Source organism: Dendrobates tinctorius, unplaced genomic scaffold (assembly GCF_039654945.1).
Source record: "Dendrobates tinctorius isolate UK_male_01 unplaced genomic scaffold, ASM3965494v1 ptg000331l, whole genome shotgun sequence".
Classification (NCBI taxonomy): Eukaryota; Metazoa; Chordata; class Amphibia; order Anura; family Dendrobatidae; genus Dendrobates; species Dendrobates tinctorius.
In genome coordinates, this window is record NW_027361997.1 from 2,828,495 (window position 1) to 2,844,754 (window position 16,260).

A 16,260-nucleotide genomic window follows, 5' to 3' on the forward strand; every position below is an offset into this window, starting at 1 on the left:
AAACTTTATTATCCCTTTTTGCCAAACACTTTGGAGAGAAAAAAGGTGAGCAAAAATTAAACACAGATCTTAGTATCTTATTTTTTGTAAAAACCGGTGAACAACAATTCTTCATTGAGGCCATTTGGCACTAAACTCTGCAGCTGGAAAATCCATCTGGATTCTTTCCTTAGTAGCACATCAGTACACCGTCCACCCCTTATTGAAGTCTCAGCCTTCTCAACCACCATGATCCGTGTCTTGCCGGGGAGTCTGTTGTGACACAACAAAAAGTGATTGGCCACTGAGGTAATTGGTTTGCCAAGTTCCTGATCCCTTCTTGCACAAGAGATGTTTAAGAAATGATGTTGAATACGTCGACGCAGTTCTTGGCTTGTGTGGCCGACATAGATTTTTGGGCAACTGCAGACCATAATATAGACGACATTGCGCGTACGATAATTCGAATACAAAGATGTCTGAATGCAACCTGGAAAGATTGAAAGGTTCAAGCTTTTATTAGCCACAATAAATGTGCAGATTGTACAGCCCCCACATGGCTAAGTCCCAATCAATTTCACCCCTCTGCCTAGGGATTCCGTGGCACGCTTAAAGTGGCTAGTGCATAAAAGATCTTTTAGATTTTTTGCTCGCCTGGCAATGAGTCTAGGACGCCGGCCCGCTGTATGTGGTACTAGCACATGTGCGAGGTTTCTTTGACTGCCTCTTACTACCAGCCTATACTGAGCACTTTGCGACGCAAGCGCTGTCATCACTTCCGGACGCCGGTCCGCTGTATGCGGTACTAGCGCATGTGCGAGGTTTCTTTGACTGCCTCTTACTACCAGCCTATACTGAGTACTTTGCGACGCAAGCGCCGTCATCACTTCCGGACGCCGGTACGCTGTATGGGGTACTAGCGCATGCGCGAGGTTTCTTTGACTGCCTCTTACTACCAGCCTATACTGAGTACTTTGCGACGCAAGCGCCGTCATCACTTCCGGACGCCGGCCCGCTATATGTGGTACTAGCGCATGCGCGAGGTTTTTTTGACTGCCTCTTACTACCAGCCTATACTGAGTACTTTGCGACGCAAGCGCTGTCATCACTTCCAGACGCCGGTCTGCTGTATATGGTACTAGCGCATGTGCGAGGTTTCTTTGACTGCCTCTTACTACCAGCCTATACTGAGTACTTTGCGACGCAAGCGCTGTCATCACTTCCGGACGCCGGTCCGCTGTATGTTGAACTAGCTCCACATGTGAGTAATCTTTATGGATTTAACAGCATATAAAAGGCACATCATTGTGATTGGGATCCATCTCCATTTTCCCCTGAGGAAGCCACGCTACGTAGGCGATACGCGTGGGGTTTCCACCCACCTCCTCCTGGTACATCATGTGGGCATTTGGTCATGTGTTCTTGCCTGGACTGGGTTTTGTTATTCAGGCATTTTCTGCCTTATTTCCTGGAGACGTTTTTTGTCTTGCCATTTGCAGCCCTAGTGGTGTACTTATAGGAACTCGTTATATTCTATATTATAACTTGAGGCTTATTTGCCTCTGAGGGGCTTCAATCTATCTATACCTCATATAGAGTGATGTGTTTCATTTATTGTGATATTCTATCATGTTTTGTGCATCTCTCCAGATAAAGGTCTAATCCTTATGGCAATTCATATTGGTACAAGCTTATTTGCGATGCTAGCTTGTTAGTATAACTTATATTGAGAACTACTGTGTGATATCTATCATCTGGTCCATTTCTATGTGTTACAATAGAGGCCCAAGTTCTCATGTTTATTCATACTAAGTTTATTTAACCAGACTCCAGGTTTTATATGTATTATATTCTCTAGTATCATGTGCACAATGCCTTGTTATGTTATAAAGTGAGATTTTGTTCATTACATGCTTTATTCAGGTCCCACTTTCCACATGTATTTTTACATTGTATGATACGGTTCTATTTCGTGTGCTTTTGCCCAGCATTTTGGAGGAGGTGAGCAATAAATCCCCATTATGGGATCTCTTTGTCTTTGGAGTGTCTTTCATGGTCATTTTTTGGCTTTTTGTTTTATTTTTTTGTCACTTGAGTCGTGTTTTTTCATATGCTAATAAAAATGTATCATTGTTATTCTCTTAGTATCTTTGGATATTATTCTATAACTTTGATTTTGGGGTTGATCGCGCCTTTGGTACACACATCATCTTTTTGCTTTCGATTTCCATTTCTTATGTGTGTGGTAAGCAGTCCCCCACACATATTTTTGGTAGTGCCCTCAAGCCCCCCTGTTGTTTCGCATGCAAACGCATGTCCCTGCGCACACCATGTGCTAGTTTCACACTAGCGTTTTTGAGCGCAGCGACGGCCTGCGCACGGCCGCCACTAAGCCCCGCCCCTGCCGCGCCTCCGCCGGTAGCTCTGCCTACCGGCGCATGGCGCTGCATGCGCCCTGCGTCCCCTATCTTTATCACTGGGGGCGCAGGCCGTGCGCAGTATGCGTTTGGCGGCGCATGCGCTTTTGACGGTGCGCCGGCGCAACCAAACTGCAGCAGGTTGCGTTTGGCGCAGGTCGGCGCACCGTCAAAAGGACGCATGCGCCGCCAAACGCATACTGCGCACGGCCTGCGTCCCCAGTGATAAAGATAGGGGACGCAGGGCGCATGCAGCCCTCTGCGCTCGGAGGAGGCGATAACAGGAAGGGGCGGGCAGGGAGCCGGCAGGGGGCGTGGCTTAGCGGCGCCGTGCGCGCGTCGTTTAAACGCTAGTGTGAAACTAGCCTAAAACGCAAGTAACGCTGCGTTTTTTTGACGCATCAGAGTGCGCATGACGTTAAAAAAACGCGCGTTTGTTTTGCGTTTTTCTTTGCGTTTTTTATGCGCCCGATGCGCTGCGCAAAAAAACGCTAATGTGAAACTAGCCTTTAGCTATGCAGGCGAAACACACAGGCGGCCATATATGCTCTGCCGAGAATCCTCATAGCCGCGTCCTGCCCGCCATTTACATGCAAACTACACAAAACACCTAAGGTAACTGAGAGGTTAATCAGACCCGGCGCGTGTTTACCGGCCCTCTTCTACCACACCGGATCCATCTATGGTCGGTGGCCGAGCTCTTCCGCCAGACAATACGGCGCAGACTCCGAGGGTCTGGAGAACGGAGGTGACCAGCGAGAGGTGGAGGAGAGGCGGTCACCGGCGCCACAGAGAAGCGGTTGTCACATCGCCCCCTGCTGGCCGCACCCTAGGAATCTCCTCACTGAGAGAGTGAGTCCTGCAGAGCCGTCAGTTCTGTCCCTGGCTGTGCACACACGGCCGGGAGAGTGAGGTGGGTGGGCGCCGCGCTGTGTAGCTGCAGGCCGCTTGTGTGCAGAAGGCCGCGCCTCTCTACAGGGTAGAGCGGACTCCAACAAGATGTCTCCTGTGACTGCAGACATGGAGGGTCACGTGCTTTCCCTCTACGATGAGGCGAGAATCTGGACGAAAGCACAGTCCGGTACCAGCGCCCGGGAGGACCCAGAAGCAGCGGCTTTCACAGGTGGCCGACCCCCGGGGGTTTCTATGGCAGGAAGAGACAATTGGGGATTGTAATAGGGAGCGTTTAGTGTGGGTGTCATTGTGCGCTGGGGTCACAGCAGTGTAGGGGCCGGTTCTACCATCCGGCTATAGATACAGACGGACCCCGGACGGACATCCTGTATCCCAGTGTGGGCCCCTGCTGACACTGCTGCTGTCCTTGTGTTTGGTAGCAGCGGGTATACCATCACCGCTGCAGCCATTCACAGAGCTCTGCCAGTGTAGATGTGTTTAGTGATTGGCTGCAGCGGTGATGAACGCGGTTGATGAGATGGCGGAGATGGTGTGTTCCATCTGATTTTGTCACTTCACGTCAGTGCAAGTGTCTGCTGTACCCTCCATCATTGGGGGTCCGACACTGTGCTGGCAGTCCCTTCCCTGACCCGCCTCTAATGAATGGGATGCCTGCCCTGACTTTGGCTCCTGCCTTTCTCTTTGCTCCTGTGACTGGCAGGAGAGACAGCACAATGATGTGGACACTAAATAAGACCCCGCACCTTCCCGAAATTCAGCTGCCCGAGCCGGATTTCTTCTTATAGCTAGTACTGGGCTGGGGGCGTTTTCTTACATATGTGGATAAATCGGTCACTTGTTGCTTTGCACATTTGTTTCCCAGGTGAAATCCACACTCCACCTGGATACAAGGGGCATTAGTCTGTAAGATGAAGCTGTCGCGTCTGGATGACCTGACTGATCCCCTCACCATGGACGAGGCCAGGAAGCACCTGATTGACCAGATCATGCACATTACCTTAGACATCCTCTACCTGCTGACCGGAGAGGTGAGGGATTCTGCTGCTTCTCGTTACTGCCGGGACATGGAGGCGGAAGGAAAGTATTCTGGAAATGTCTAGGGCACCACTTTTTATCTCTATTAAAGGGAGTGCCTATTCTTTATAGGGTTAATCCAGTCTGAGCCGTGAATGGGAGTTAGAGAAGCAGCAGCCGACTCCTTAGTTGGGCCTGATGGCGTTATTCCCGTTTCAGCTATGAGAGGTTTAGATGGGAATAACCCTTGAAAGTAATAAAATAAGCTGGACGTGCCTACTTAATCCCCTGCCGCCTCACTAGACTGACAGCGCTGCAGCCGATCACCGTGATCCAGAGTGATGGTGCTACAATGCTTAGTCCAGTATTTGGCTGCAGTGGTCCTGTATTGTATACGTGATGTGACCACTGCATCCCTGTACACAGCGTTGCTGATGTGTCGGGGGCAAGAACTGCTCCTTTTGGTAATTTGAAGCTTAAGCAGCCTTGGCCCAATGATTGTTATAAAACTAGACAACCCCTTTAATAAAACGGGACGATAAGGATCCTAGGAGTGATTGTCACATAACATGTCTTCTCTTAATAAGGCTGGGATCACACATGCGAGGAATACGGCCGAGTCTCGCATGTTAATACCCGGCACTGCCGCCGACACTCAGATCGGAGCATGTGGCCGCAAAGCAATACATGGAGCCGCACGCTCCGCTCCTGACTGCCGGATATTAACATGCGAGACTCATCCATATTCCTCACATGTGTGATCCCGGCCTAAATCAGGGATACTACTAGACCATGAAGCGATTACGGTTAATTGTCAGCCCAACATAGTCCACGGAGCGTGATGGACACAGAACGTCAGCCATGTCCACTAAGGTCACTATTGCAATTCACAGGATTACGTGGTATTAAAGATGTCTGGTGGCCGAGTCACGCACAGCAGCAGCCCCATTGTATCGGGGGGCTTCTGTAGGAATCAGAGCCCCAACCAAGGTCCCCAACCTGACGGAAGGAGAGAAGAGGGAACAAATAACGAGAAGATTCTAGAACTTACCAATATGATCACCCAGCTGCTGACGGGAGAGGTGAGCGCTTCTGGGAATACGAGGGGGGCAGTTATGCATAGCAGCACGGACATGCCATAGACGAGACCCCACATCTCTCTAGTGAATGGGGTCCTGGTGCGGGCCGTCAGTAATAGAGGGATGCAGCTTTCTAATTTCTATGGAATTTTTAGAAAATTCTGCATGTGCTAGACATCCCATGTAATTGTCATTTATCTGTGTGACAGCTTCCTATAGGGTGTCAGGATGTCACCGTCTATTTCTCCATGGAGGAGTGTGATGACTTAGAAAAATCCAATGCTCCAATAATGGATGGCCTTTCTTTAGACCAGCAGCAAAACACATCTCCTGGTAAGTGCACTTCGGACTTATTAGATGATTGGCCCAGATCTCCCTCGCCATCAGCAGCTACTTAATAATCCTAAACTGAAGAGCTGTCAGTCACTACTACAACCAGCCAGACCTTCCGATGCTTAAAGGGGTATTCCCATCTCCAAGGTCCTGTCCCTATATTTAGTAGGCGTAATAAAAATAAATGCCTCCAATTAGAAAGGTAGTATAATTCTTCTGATTCGCTATGTCTCTTTCCTCATGTGCAGGCATTGCAGGACCTTTAACATTAACCCCATCAAACATGATCGCATTGTACCGGGGGATTAGGGAAGCATCGGCAAGGAGGGGGCCCTGATGAGAGCAGGCACTGAGAAAGCCTGCAGCTGTGCAAACTGTCAGATCAGCGATCTGACACATTACAGTGATGTCCCCCCTGGGACAATAAAATTAAAAAAAAAAGTGTAAAAATAATTTATTAAAAAAAAAACCCTAAATCCCCGCAATCAAAAAGACGGATATAAATAACCATGGTACTGCTGAAAACGTCATCTTGTACCGCAAAAAACAGCTGCCATACAGCGTCATCAGCGAAAAAATAAAGTTATAGTTCGCAGAATAAAGCGATGCAAAAATAATTATTTTTTTATATAAAATTGTTTTCATTGCATAAAAGCGCAAAAACATAAAAAACGACATAAGTGAGGTATCACTGTAACCGTACTGACCGGAAGAATAAAACCGCTTTATCAATTTTACCGCAGGCGGAACGGTGTAAATGCACCCCCCAAAAGATATTCATGAAATGCTGGTTTTTGTTCATTCTGCGTCCCAAAAATCAGAATAATAATAAATAATAATACACTTTATTTCGGTAGCGCTGACATATTCCGCAGCACTTTACATTTCAGAGTGGACTTGTACAGACAATAGACATTACAGCATAACAATAATCACATAGATCATAACAGATACCAAGAGGAATGAGGGCCCTGCTCGCAAGCTTACAGTCTGTAAGGAAAAAATAAAAATAAAGAATAAAAAGCGATCAAAAAATGTCACGTGTCCGAAAATGGTACCAATAAAAACGTCAACTCATCCCACAACAAATAAGACCTCACATGACTCGGTGGGTCAAAATACGGAAAAATTATAGCTCTCAATATGTGGTGATGCAAAAACTATTTTTACAATAAAAAGCGTCTTTTAGCGTGCGACAGCTGGCAAACATAAAAAACGCCATAAATAGTAAATCAAACCCCCCTTTATCACCCCCTTAGTTAGGGAAAAATAATAAAATAAAGAAAAAATGTATTTCCATTTTCCCGCTAGGGTTAGGGCTGAGGTTAGGGGTGTGTTGGGGTTACGGTTGGAGTTAGAATTGGGGGGTTTACACTGTTTGGGCACATCAGGTGCTCTCCACTACGCAGCATGCCGTCTGATCTCAATTCCAGCCAATTCTGCGTTGAACAAATCAAACGGTGCTTCTTCCCTTCCAAGCTCTGCCATGCGCCCAATCAGTGGTTTACCCCCACATCTCCTGTTACCCTTGGTAAAATAAAAAAATTGGACATGAAGTTATTTTTTGTGAAAAAAAAGTTAAATGTTCATATTTTTTTTTTTTTTTTTTTTAAACATTCAAACAAATTCCTGTGAAGCACCTGAAGTGTTAATAAACTTCTTAAATGTGGTTTTTGAGCACCTTGAGGGGTGCAGTTTTTAGAATGGTGTCACTTTTGGGTATTTTCTATCATAAAGACCCCTCAAAGTGACTTCAAATGTGATGGGATCCCTAAAAATAAAATGGTGTTGTAAAAATGAGAAATCGCTGGTCAAGTTTTAACCCTTATAACTTCCTAACAAAAAAAATGTTGGTTCCCAAATTGTGCTGATGTAAAGTAAACGTAGGAAATGTTATTAAGTTTTTTGTGTGCCGTATCTCCGTGATTTAAGGGCAAGAAATTCAAAGTTGGAAAATTGCGAAATTTTCGCCAAGTTTCCGTGTTTTTCACAAATAAACGCAAGTTAAATGAATTAAATTTTACCACTAGCATGAAGTACAATATGTCACGAGAAAACAGTGTCAGAATCGCTGAGATCCATGGAAGCATTCCAGAGTTCCAGAGTTATTACCTCATAAAGGGACAGTGGTCAGAATTGTCAAAATTGGCCCGGTCATGAACGTGCAAAACACCCTTGGGTGTAAAGGGGTTAATAGCCCCTTAATAGTGTGAATGCTTGTATTATACATAGCAAGTATAGAGAAAATCAAGATCTCCTATGAACGTCAGCTAAACGCTGGATTTCACAGGCTGATCGTCATGACAAACATGGAGGTCTTCAGCAGATCCTCGCTTGTCACGGAAATCTTTTGGCGCCCCATGATCACATCAAAAGCTTGCCAATAGGCACATTGGATGACACGCCTCTATGCTGGCGAGTATTATTTGCGCTGTTAGACATTGACGGCAGCATTTAACAGGTTAACAGCCACAGGCGGAGCTCCATTCTACCCACGGCTGTTAGAGGCATATGATGGCTGATTAAATCATCCATCATCTGCCTGGAAAGATGCAGCCTCTGTGTGTGAGCCCGCATGAAAGTCAGAGACCCGACATATGACGTAACTGTACATTCTATGTTGTGAAGGGGTTAAAGAAGCACTCGCTCTTTTTATGTTATGTAAGTTGGTTTGATATACTCACAATCACCATCTTTCTTGGTTTCCAGCACTACTGCGGTCCTCTTCTGATTCATGTGATAGCTCTTCTGACCTGCTGACTCACACAGAATTCTATGTGTGATCCGGAAGTCTCGTTTACAGTAGAAGTCTATGGAGCCTCGTTCTGAACCTTCATAGGTTTACATTGTAAAAGCCAAGGCTCCATAGACATGGTAAACAAGCCAGCTGGTCAGAAGAGCCGTCACATGACTTAGAAGAGGACTAGAAACCAGGGGAAGCTGGCTATCGGTGAGTATATTACCGCACTTGGGGTGCAGTCAGACAGCCTTGTAAATCGAACTGATATCGGAACACATGCACGCAGGGCTGTGGAGTCGGAGCTCATTTTGGTGGAGTCGGTATAAAATGGTCCGACTCCTAAAATATATAATAAATTGGGTACAGTAGTTCAATGCAGAATGTGCTGAATATTTTTTCATAGGAATTTGGGAAAGTTATGAAATGTCCTATAAATGGCTGTTCCATTCCTGATCTAAGGCTACATTCACACACAGCGTTTTTGCTGCGTTTTTTGAGGATACGTTTTTCAGCTACAAAAGCAGATCAGCTTTTTAAAAAAAACACATCACCTGAAAGGTTTTTGAGCTCATAGATAATGTTTTCAATAGCAAAAGCAGATTAGAAATCTGCTCTATCCATTTATCCATATCTGTCTATCCATATCTTATCTGTACCAAAAAGAATGAAAGCCGGGTAGCCCACAGACTAACACTCCTTTTTTTTTTTTAGCACCAGTCAGGTACACCTCATAGCTGCCCAAAAGGACGCCCAAGACAGGCATTGCTCGTCTTCAGTAACACATCAACATCAATTGATAGTTGGAATAAATAGACTGCATTCACCACATCTTAAGGTGCAGGCTTTATTTTGAAGTGTAGGGGTGTGCAGTATAAGGTTCTGCAGCAGCTGAGGGTGTGCAGTATGAGATTCTGCGGAACAGTATGAGATTCTGCGGAACACTATGAGGTTCTGCCCCCCCCCTAGTTTTGATCCTGGCTAAAACCGTTTCTTATAGATATGGCGAACCCTCAGGTAACCCTAAGTGAAGGTCAATGGACACAGGTGGCTGAATTGAAGGAATTGCTTAATCACCTATTTACCGTGACTAAAAAATTACAAGCTGAGGATTTAACTCCTGGCATTTTCATAAGGGAATGGAAGAACTTGCTATTTTGCCTGTCCCAAAGAGGAGGTTTAATCGCAGATGGCATTTCTGCTTCAATGAAACGGTGCGAGACACAGCTATTGGAAAATAAAAATTTTCTGGCAGCTGTTTATGTGGACCCAAGTCATCTTATACTGCTTGATGATCAACAGCTTACTAAAGGAAAAGAAGCTGACTGAGGTAGCCGTTAGGATGAGTAGCCTACAGGAGGAATGCCAGGCGCAAGAGGACTCGGGTCCTGACAGTGCTACTGCTGCCATATCTTCATCCTCATCAGATGAGGAGTTTGACTTTGACAGTATTTGGATGATATGGAGCAGGCAAAGCGTTGCCGCAAGGAAAAAGATTTCACTCCGTCTCCTATATCAAGCAGATTGACCATATTTCAGCAAAATGTTTCACTTGCTCTCAAAGAAAAAGAAAAATTCAACCGTTCATCAAAACTGACTGTGCATGAGGCAATTCCTTTATACCCGGAAATTGTTAGAGATGTTTCCCATGTGGCTACGGCTTTGCCGCCAACCCAAGTTAGTGTAGAGAGGTTGTTCTCTGGCCTTAAAATTATTAGGTCAGATTTGAGGTCATCTATGAAGGAGGATCTGATGAAGGCAATTCTATTTCTTAGAACAAATTCATAGACTGCACAAATGTTATTTAGTATGTTTTTGTTGAAAACTGTTTTTTGCCACTTACATAGTTTATTACATAGCGATATATGTAATCGATATTACAGTGTATTACATATTTACAATTTATTACAGTTTTTTTGTGTTCTGAAGTTGTATTCCAATATATATATTATGTTTTATCTAAATGTCTTGATTATTGTATCATAACAATGATTAAATGTCTGATGTTCACATTGTACTACAATAAGTTTTTCACTTAAATATAAGCAATATATGTCTGAGTCGGTGGAAGGGAAATTGAGGAGTCGGAGTCGCAGGTTTGGCTTACCGACTCCACAGCCCTGCATGCCGGACTGGCCAGTGGCTCTCCTGACCAAAGCTTGACGGCTGCATAGAAATACATGAAGCCGTCACACACTTGGTCAGGAGAGCCCTGGCCAGTCCGTGCACCTCATTCAGACCTCGGTCTGGTTTATACAAACGTCTGACTGCACCCTTACAATGCAGAACACACACATTTGCACAGTGCTCTCCCCAGTCGCGGGCTGTCTTGCTGAGCTGCTTCTTATAGCATTTCCAACACCGTAGCATCCTCCTGCTAGTAAGTCTCCAGCTGGCTACAGGGAGGCGCAGCCACTTTCTGCAGGTATTTTAACCCCATTGTGTCCTGCACAGTTAAGATCCTCTGGCCTATCCCCAAGCAACATGGGGTTTATTATGCCGCTCCTCTCACCACTCCTCGCCTGATCTTCTAAGGTTCTAGTTCAGTTTCTGTCTAGAGTCCTGTAATGTGCGTTCTTGTATTGTCTCTCTTGTTTTCTGACCCGGCTTGTCTACCCATTTATCCTGACCTCGGCTACATCTATTGAACCCGTGCTGCCTGCCCTGACCTTGGATTGTCTGACCACATTTTTCTTTTGTCCACTTGTACCACATACCCGCACTTCTGACCGTCCGGTGAGCTGTTGCCGGCCCGATTACTGCCCTGTAATTGTATCTGGTGACTTCCGGTGGCCCAGCCTATACTCTAGCGAATACCCAGTAATCACTTAGTTACGCCTCTCCAGGGTAAGCCTGGCCCGTGGCCCCACATCCAACAGCGTTACACATAGGTTTAGGGAATAAAAAATAATGGGAGTGCTTCTTTAATCTGTATCAAAAAGGGCATTAACATATCTTTATAGTGAATGATCGTTCACAAGAATCACGCTGGTCCAAATAAGCTGCTGATCACCTGACAACTGAGCAAAAAGCTCACTTGTCGGGTGAAATTATGTTTTGGTTTACACAAGACGATGAGCTATAGAGAACGCACTATTAAACGACTGCACATCCAGCAAACGTGTTGTGAGTCTGCGATTATTTAACGACTAGATTATGGCCCGATGCTATCGCATCGGGAGGATGCGATAGCATCACACCTCTTTCCATTTTAACCCTCAACACACACACTCCTCTCACCTTTCACCATCTCCACTCACTCTTTCACTCCACATACGACCTCTTCTCTCACTCCGTCTCTCATACTCATGCCGTCATCGCCGCTGCTCCACAATCCCCGACATCTTCTTCCGCCGGCGCCATCCTGGATCCAGACGTTGTCCACGCCAGCGACATGTTCTTGCGGCGACGCCATCTTGAGTATCGTGAAATCCCGTGGACGACATCGGGATCCAAAATGGCGTCGGCGAAATCTCGCGAGTTTTCGCTGACGCCATTTTGGATCCCGACGTCGTCCTCGCCGGCGACATGTTCTTGCGGCGACGCCATCTTGACTATCGCGGGATTTCGCCGATCCAAAATGGCGTCGCCGCAAGAACATGTCGCCGGCGTGGAGGACGTCTGGATCCAGGATGGCGCCGGCGGAAGATGATGTCGGGGATCGTGGATCAGCGGCGATGACGGCGTGAGTATGAGAGACGGAGTGAGAGAAAGGGTCGTATGTGGAGTGAAAGAGTGAGTGGACATGAGTGGAGATGGTGAGAGGAGTGTGTGTGTTGAGGGTTAACATGGAAAGAGGTGTGTGGTGACGTCACCGGTTACAACTGGACGGAAGTTGTTACAACCGGAAGCTGCTTAGGGCATTTATTATTATAGACTTGTACTGCACAGTTGAAATGTGACTTTAGCCTCATAGAAAAGGATTATGGTGCAGATTTTAATCACATTATTGCAGATGGATCCCAGAACAAAGAAACCTGCAAAAAATTTCCTTCTACTGGCTATTTACAAGCAAATTCAGAGGAGCATAGTGTACCGCAGTGTCAGATCAAGGTAAGTTGTTACTGGTGCATGATACATACCGTATATACTAGTGTATAAGCCGACCCCCCCCCCTAATTTTGCCACAGAAAACTTATTGACTCGCGTATAAGCCTAGGGTGGAAAATGCAGCACGTACTGGTAAATTTCAAAAATAAAAATAGATGCCAATAAAAGTAAAATTAATTGAGACATCATTAAGTTAAATGTTTTTGAATATCCATATTGAATCAGGAGCCCCTTATAATGCGCCATACAGTTCATGATGGCCCCATAAGATGCTCCATACAAAATACACCCATATAATGCTGCACAAAGGTTAATAATGGCCCCATAAGATGCTCCATAGAATGATATGCCCCATATGCTGCTCCATAAAAGTTATGACCCCATAAGATGCTTCATAGACTATGCCCCAATAAGATGCTTCATATATTATGCCCCCATAAGATGCTCCATAGAATAGTCCCCATATGCTGCTCCATAGATTATGCCCCATGGATTATGCCCCCATAAGATGCTCCATAGATTATGCATCATATGCCGCTGCAAATAAAAAAAAAAAAAACGACGACATACTCACCTCTCGTTGCTGGAGGCCAGGTGCTGGAGTCCTGAGCAGGCGGCTCAGGGCCCCAGCACCTTCGATATTCACCTGTCCCCGGTCCATCGCTGCGCCCCACTCTGTCTGCTGGGTCCTCTGTCAGTGACGTTCAGACTGCAGAGGGCGCGGCGTGCACTAACTACAGTGCTGTGCAAATTAATTGGGACAAAGCATTTTTTTAAGTAAAATCATAAGTTGGTTACCAGTCAGTAATTCAAACCAGTTTTTAATGCTTTGAACAGGCACTCACACCTGTTTAAAGCAGTTAAAACTGGTTTGAATTACTGACTGGTAACCAACTTATGATTTTACTTAAAAAAAAAATGCTTTGTCCCAATTAATTTGCACAGCACTGCATGTCATCGTGCCCTCTGCTGCCTGAACATCACAGCTAGAGGACGCGGAGGACAGCGACGCGCAGCGATGGACCGGGGACAAGTGAATATTGCATACTCTTGCCCCCTCCTGGCGAGGTCTCTGCAGCCCCTGCATCTCCAGCAGCTCTTTCTTCCTTCAGCGGTCACGTGGTACCACTCATTAAAGTCATGGAATATGTGCATATTCATGACTTTAATGAGTGGTACGGTACCACTTGACCGCTGAAGGAAGGCGTGAGATAAGCAGGGGGGCTGCAGAGATGCGCCGGGGGGGGGGGGGTAAGTATGATTTCTGACATCCCCGCTCCCCCTCCCCTCGCCGATCCCCGGTATATGACTCGCGTATAAGCCGGGGGGGGGACTTTCAGCCCCAAGAAATGGGCTGAAAATCTCGGCTTTTACGCGAGTATATATGGTAGTATGTCCTACCTTTCTTTTTCTATACAGTGGGGCAAAAAAGTATTTAGTCAGTCAGCAATAGTGCAAGTTCCACCACTTAAAAAGATGAGAGGCGTCTGTAATTTACATCATAGGTAGACCTCAACTATGGGAGACAAACTGAGAAAAAAAAATCCAGAAAATCACATTGTCTGTTTTTTTTTTTCCATTTTATTTGCATATTATGGTGGAAAATAAGTATTTGGTCAGAAACAAAATTTCATCTCAATACTTTGTGATATATCCTTTGTTGGCAATGACAGAGGTCAAACGTTTTCTGTAAGTCTTCACAAGGTTGCCACACACTGTTGTTGGTATGTTGGCCCATTCCTCCATGCAGATCTCCTCTAGAGCAGTGATGTTTTTGGCTTTTCGCTTGGCAACACGGACTTTCAACTCCCTCCAAAGGTTTTCTATAGGGTTGAGATCTGGAGACTGGCTAGGCCACTCCAGGACCTTGAAATGCTTCTTACGAAGCCACTCCTTCGTTGCCATGGCGGTGTGCTTTGGATCATTGTCATGTTGAAAGACCCAGCCACGTTTCATCTTCAATGCCCTTGCTGATGGAAGGAGGTTTGCACTCAAAATCTCACGATACATGGCCCCATTCATTCTTTCATGTACCCGGATCAGTCGTCCTGGCCCCTTTGCAGAGAAACAGCCCCAAAGCATGATGTTTCCACCACCATGCTTTACAGTAGGTATGGTGTTTGATGGATGCAACTCAGTATTCTTTTTCCTCCAAACACGACAAGTTGTGTTTCTACCAAACAGTTCCAGTTTGGTTTCATCAGACCATAGGACATTCTCCCAAAACTCCTCTGGATCATCCAAATGCTCTCTAGCAAACTTCAGACGGGCCCGGACATGTACAGGCTTAAGCAGTGGGACACGTCTGGCACTGCAGGATCTGAGTCCATGGTGGCGTAGTGTGTTACTTATGGTAGGCCTTGTTACATTGGTCCCAGCTCTCTGCAGTTCATTCACTAGGTCCCCCCGCGTGGTTCTGGGATTTTTGCTCACCGTTCTTGTGATCATTCTGACCCCACGGGGTGGGATTTTGCGTGGAGCACCAGATCGAGGGAGATTATCAGTGGTCTTGTATGTCTTCCATTTTCTAATTATTGCTCCCACAGTTGATTTCTTCACTCCAAGCTGGTTGGCTATTGCAGATTCAGTCTTCCCAGCCTGGTGCAGGGCTACAATTTTGTTTCTGGTGTCCTTTGACAGCTCTTTGGTCTTCACCATAGTGGAGTTTGGAGTCAGACTGTTTGAGGGTGTGCACAGGTGTCTTTTTATACTGATAACAAGTTTAAACAGGTGCCATTACTACAGGTAATGAGTGGAGGAAAGAGGAGACTCTTAAAGAAGAAGTTACAGGTCTGTGAAAGCCAGAAATCTTGATTGCTTGTTTCTGACCAAATACTTATTTTCCACCATAATATGCAAATAAAATGAAAAAAAAACAGACAATGTGATTTTCTGGATTTTTTTTTCTCAGTTTGTCTCCCATAGTTGAGGTCTACCTATGATGTAAATTACAGACGCCTCTCATCTTTTTAAGTGGTGGAACTTGCACTATTGCTGACTGACTAAATACTTTTTTGCCCCACTGTATATGTTTTACTAAAATTTAAAATATGTTTGTGATTTCTGGTTTAGAAATGTATTTCTGAGGCTGTTAACCATAAGGGTCTCTTAGATTATTATATAGCTAAAGCAAATTTGAAGAAAGATGAACCCTCCCAAATCATACACATAGGCATACTGCTCTTTGAAATCCATTGATACCTTTGCTTTCTATGTGTTGGTGCATTCTCGAGAAATGTACATTTTCATTCATATTGAAATGAACTGTTAAGAGCCATGGATATGATGGAGCACCTAACTAGCCTCACCCAACTCCAGCATCATTGTCTGATTTTCTTGCCTGATAACTGCATTTACACAGTGAACTATCAATCAAGCTAAAGAACATGGTGCTGGGCGGGGAAGATAACCAAAGGCTTGTTGGGTGCTCTGTCATACCCCGAGCACTTAACATCGTATTTGTATTAGGATTAAAATGTTGATTTCTTGGGAATGCAGCAACAGATAGAAGATATAAAGGTGTCAATGGATTTACATTACAAATACATGCATGCCCACATATGCAGTTTGGTGATGTTGATTTTACTGACAGCTTCCCTTTATCATGCAAAAGGATATGGAATCAACTGTTAAAATTTTGTGGGCTTATGGTCCTTCATCTTTGGTCAGCTAGTCAATGAGCATGTATATTGTACTGCATATCTAAACACTTCCGGCTGCTATTTTTTTCATGAGT

The 16,260-nt window shown here is 45.3% G+C and overlaps 2 protein-coding genes across 6 annotated transcripts in view; one reads left to right on the forward strand and one right to left on the reverse strand.

Annotated features, from left to right (window-relative positions):
• LOC141074258 (uncharacterized) overlaps positions 1-3,186 on the reverse strand; it is a 114,843-nt gene extending 111,657 nt beyond the window's left edge. For 2 of the 3 annotated variants that reach the window (XM_073561880.1, XM_073561878.1), the window contains exon 1: positions 3,049-3,186. The gene's annotated coding sequence lies outside the window, so the exon portion shown is untranslated. Of the gene's footprint in view, positions 1-3,033 lie in introns of all 3 variants that reach the window. The other variant, XM_073561879.1, reaches the window with a different exon arrangement.
• LOC141074245 (uncharacterized) overlaps positions 3,113-16,260 on the forward strand; it is a 30,621-nt gene continuing 17,473 nt past the window's right edge. Inside the window, exons 1-5 of one of the 3 annotated variants that reach the window (XM_073561859.1) lie at positions 3,113-3,248; positions 4,174-4,339; positions 5,219-5,407; positions 5,614-5,737; positions 12,430-12,527. In XM_073561859.1, coding sequence (XP_073417960.1) covers positions 4,220-4,339; positions 5,219-5,407; positions 5,614-5,737; positions 12,430-12,527 — 531 coding nt within the window. In that variant the 5' untranslated portion in view covers positions 3,113-3,248; positions 4,174-4,219. Of the gene's footprint in view, positions 3,310-3,377; positions 3,520-4,173; positions 4,340-5,218; positions 5,408-5,613; positions 5,738-12,429; positions 12,528-16,260 lie in introns of those variants that run through there. The other 2 variants (XM_073561860.1, XM_073561858.1) reach the window with 2 other exon arrangements.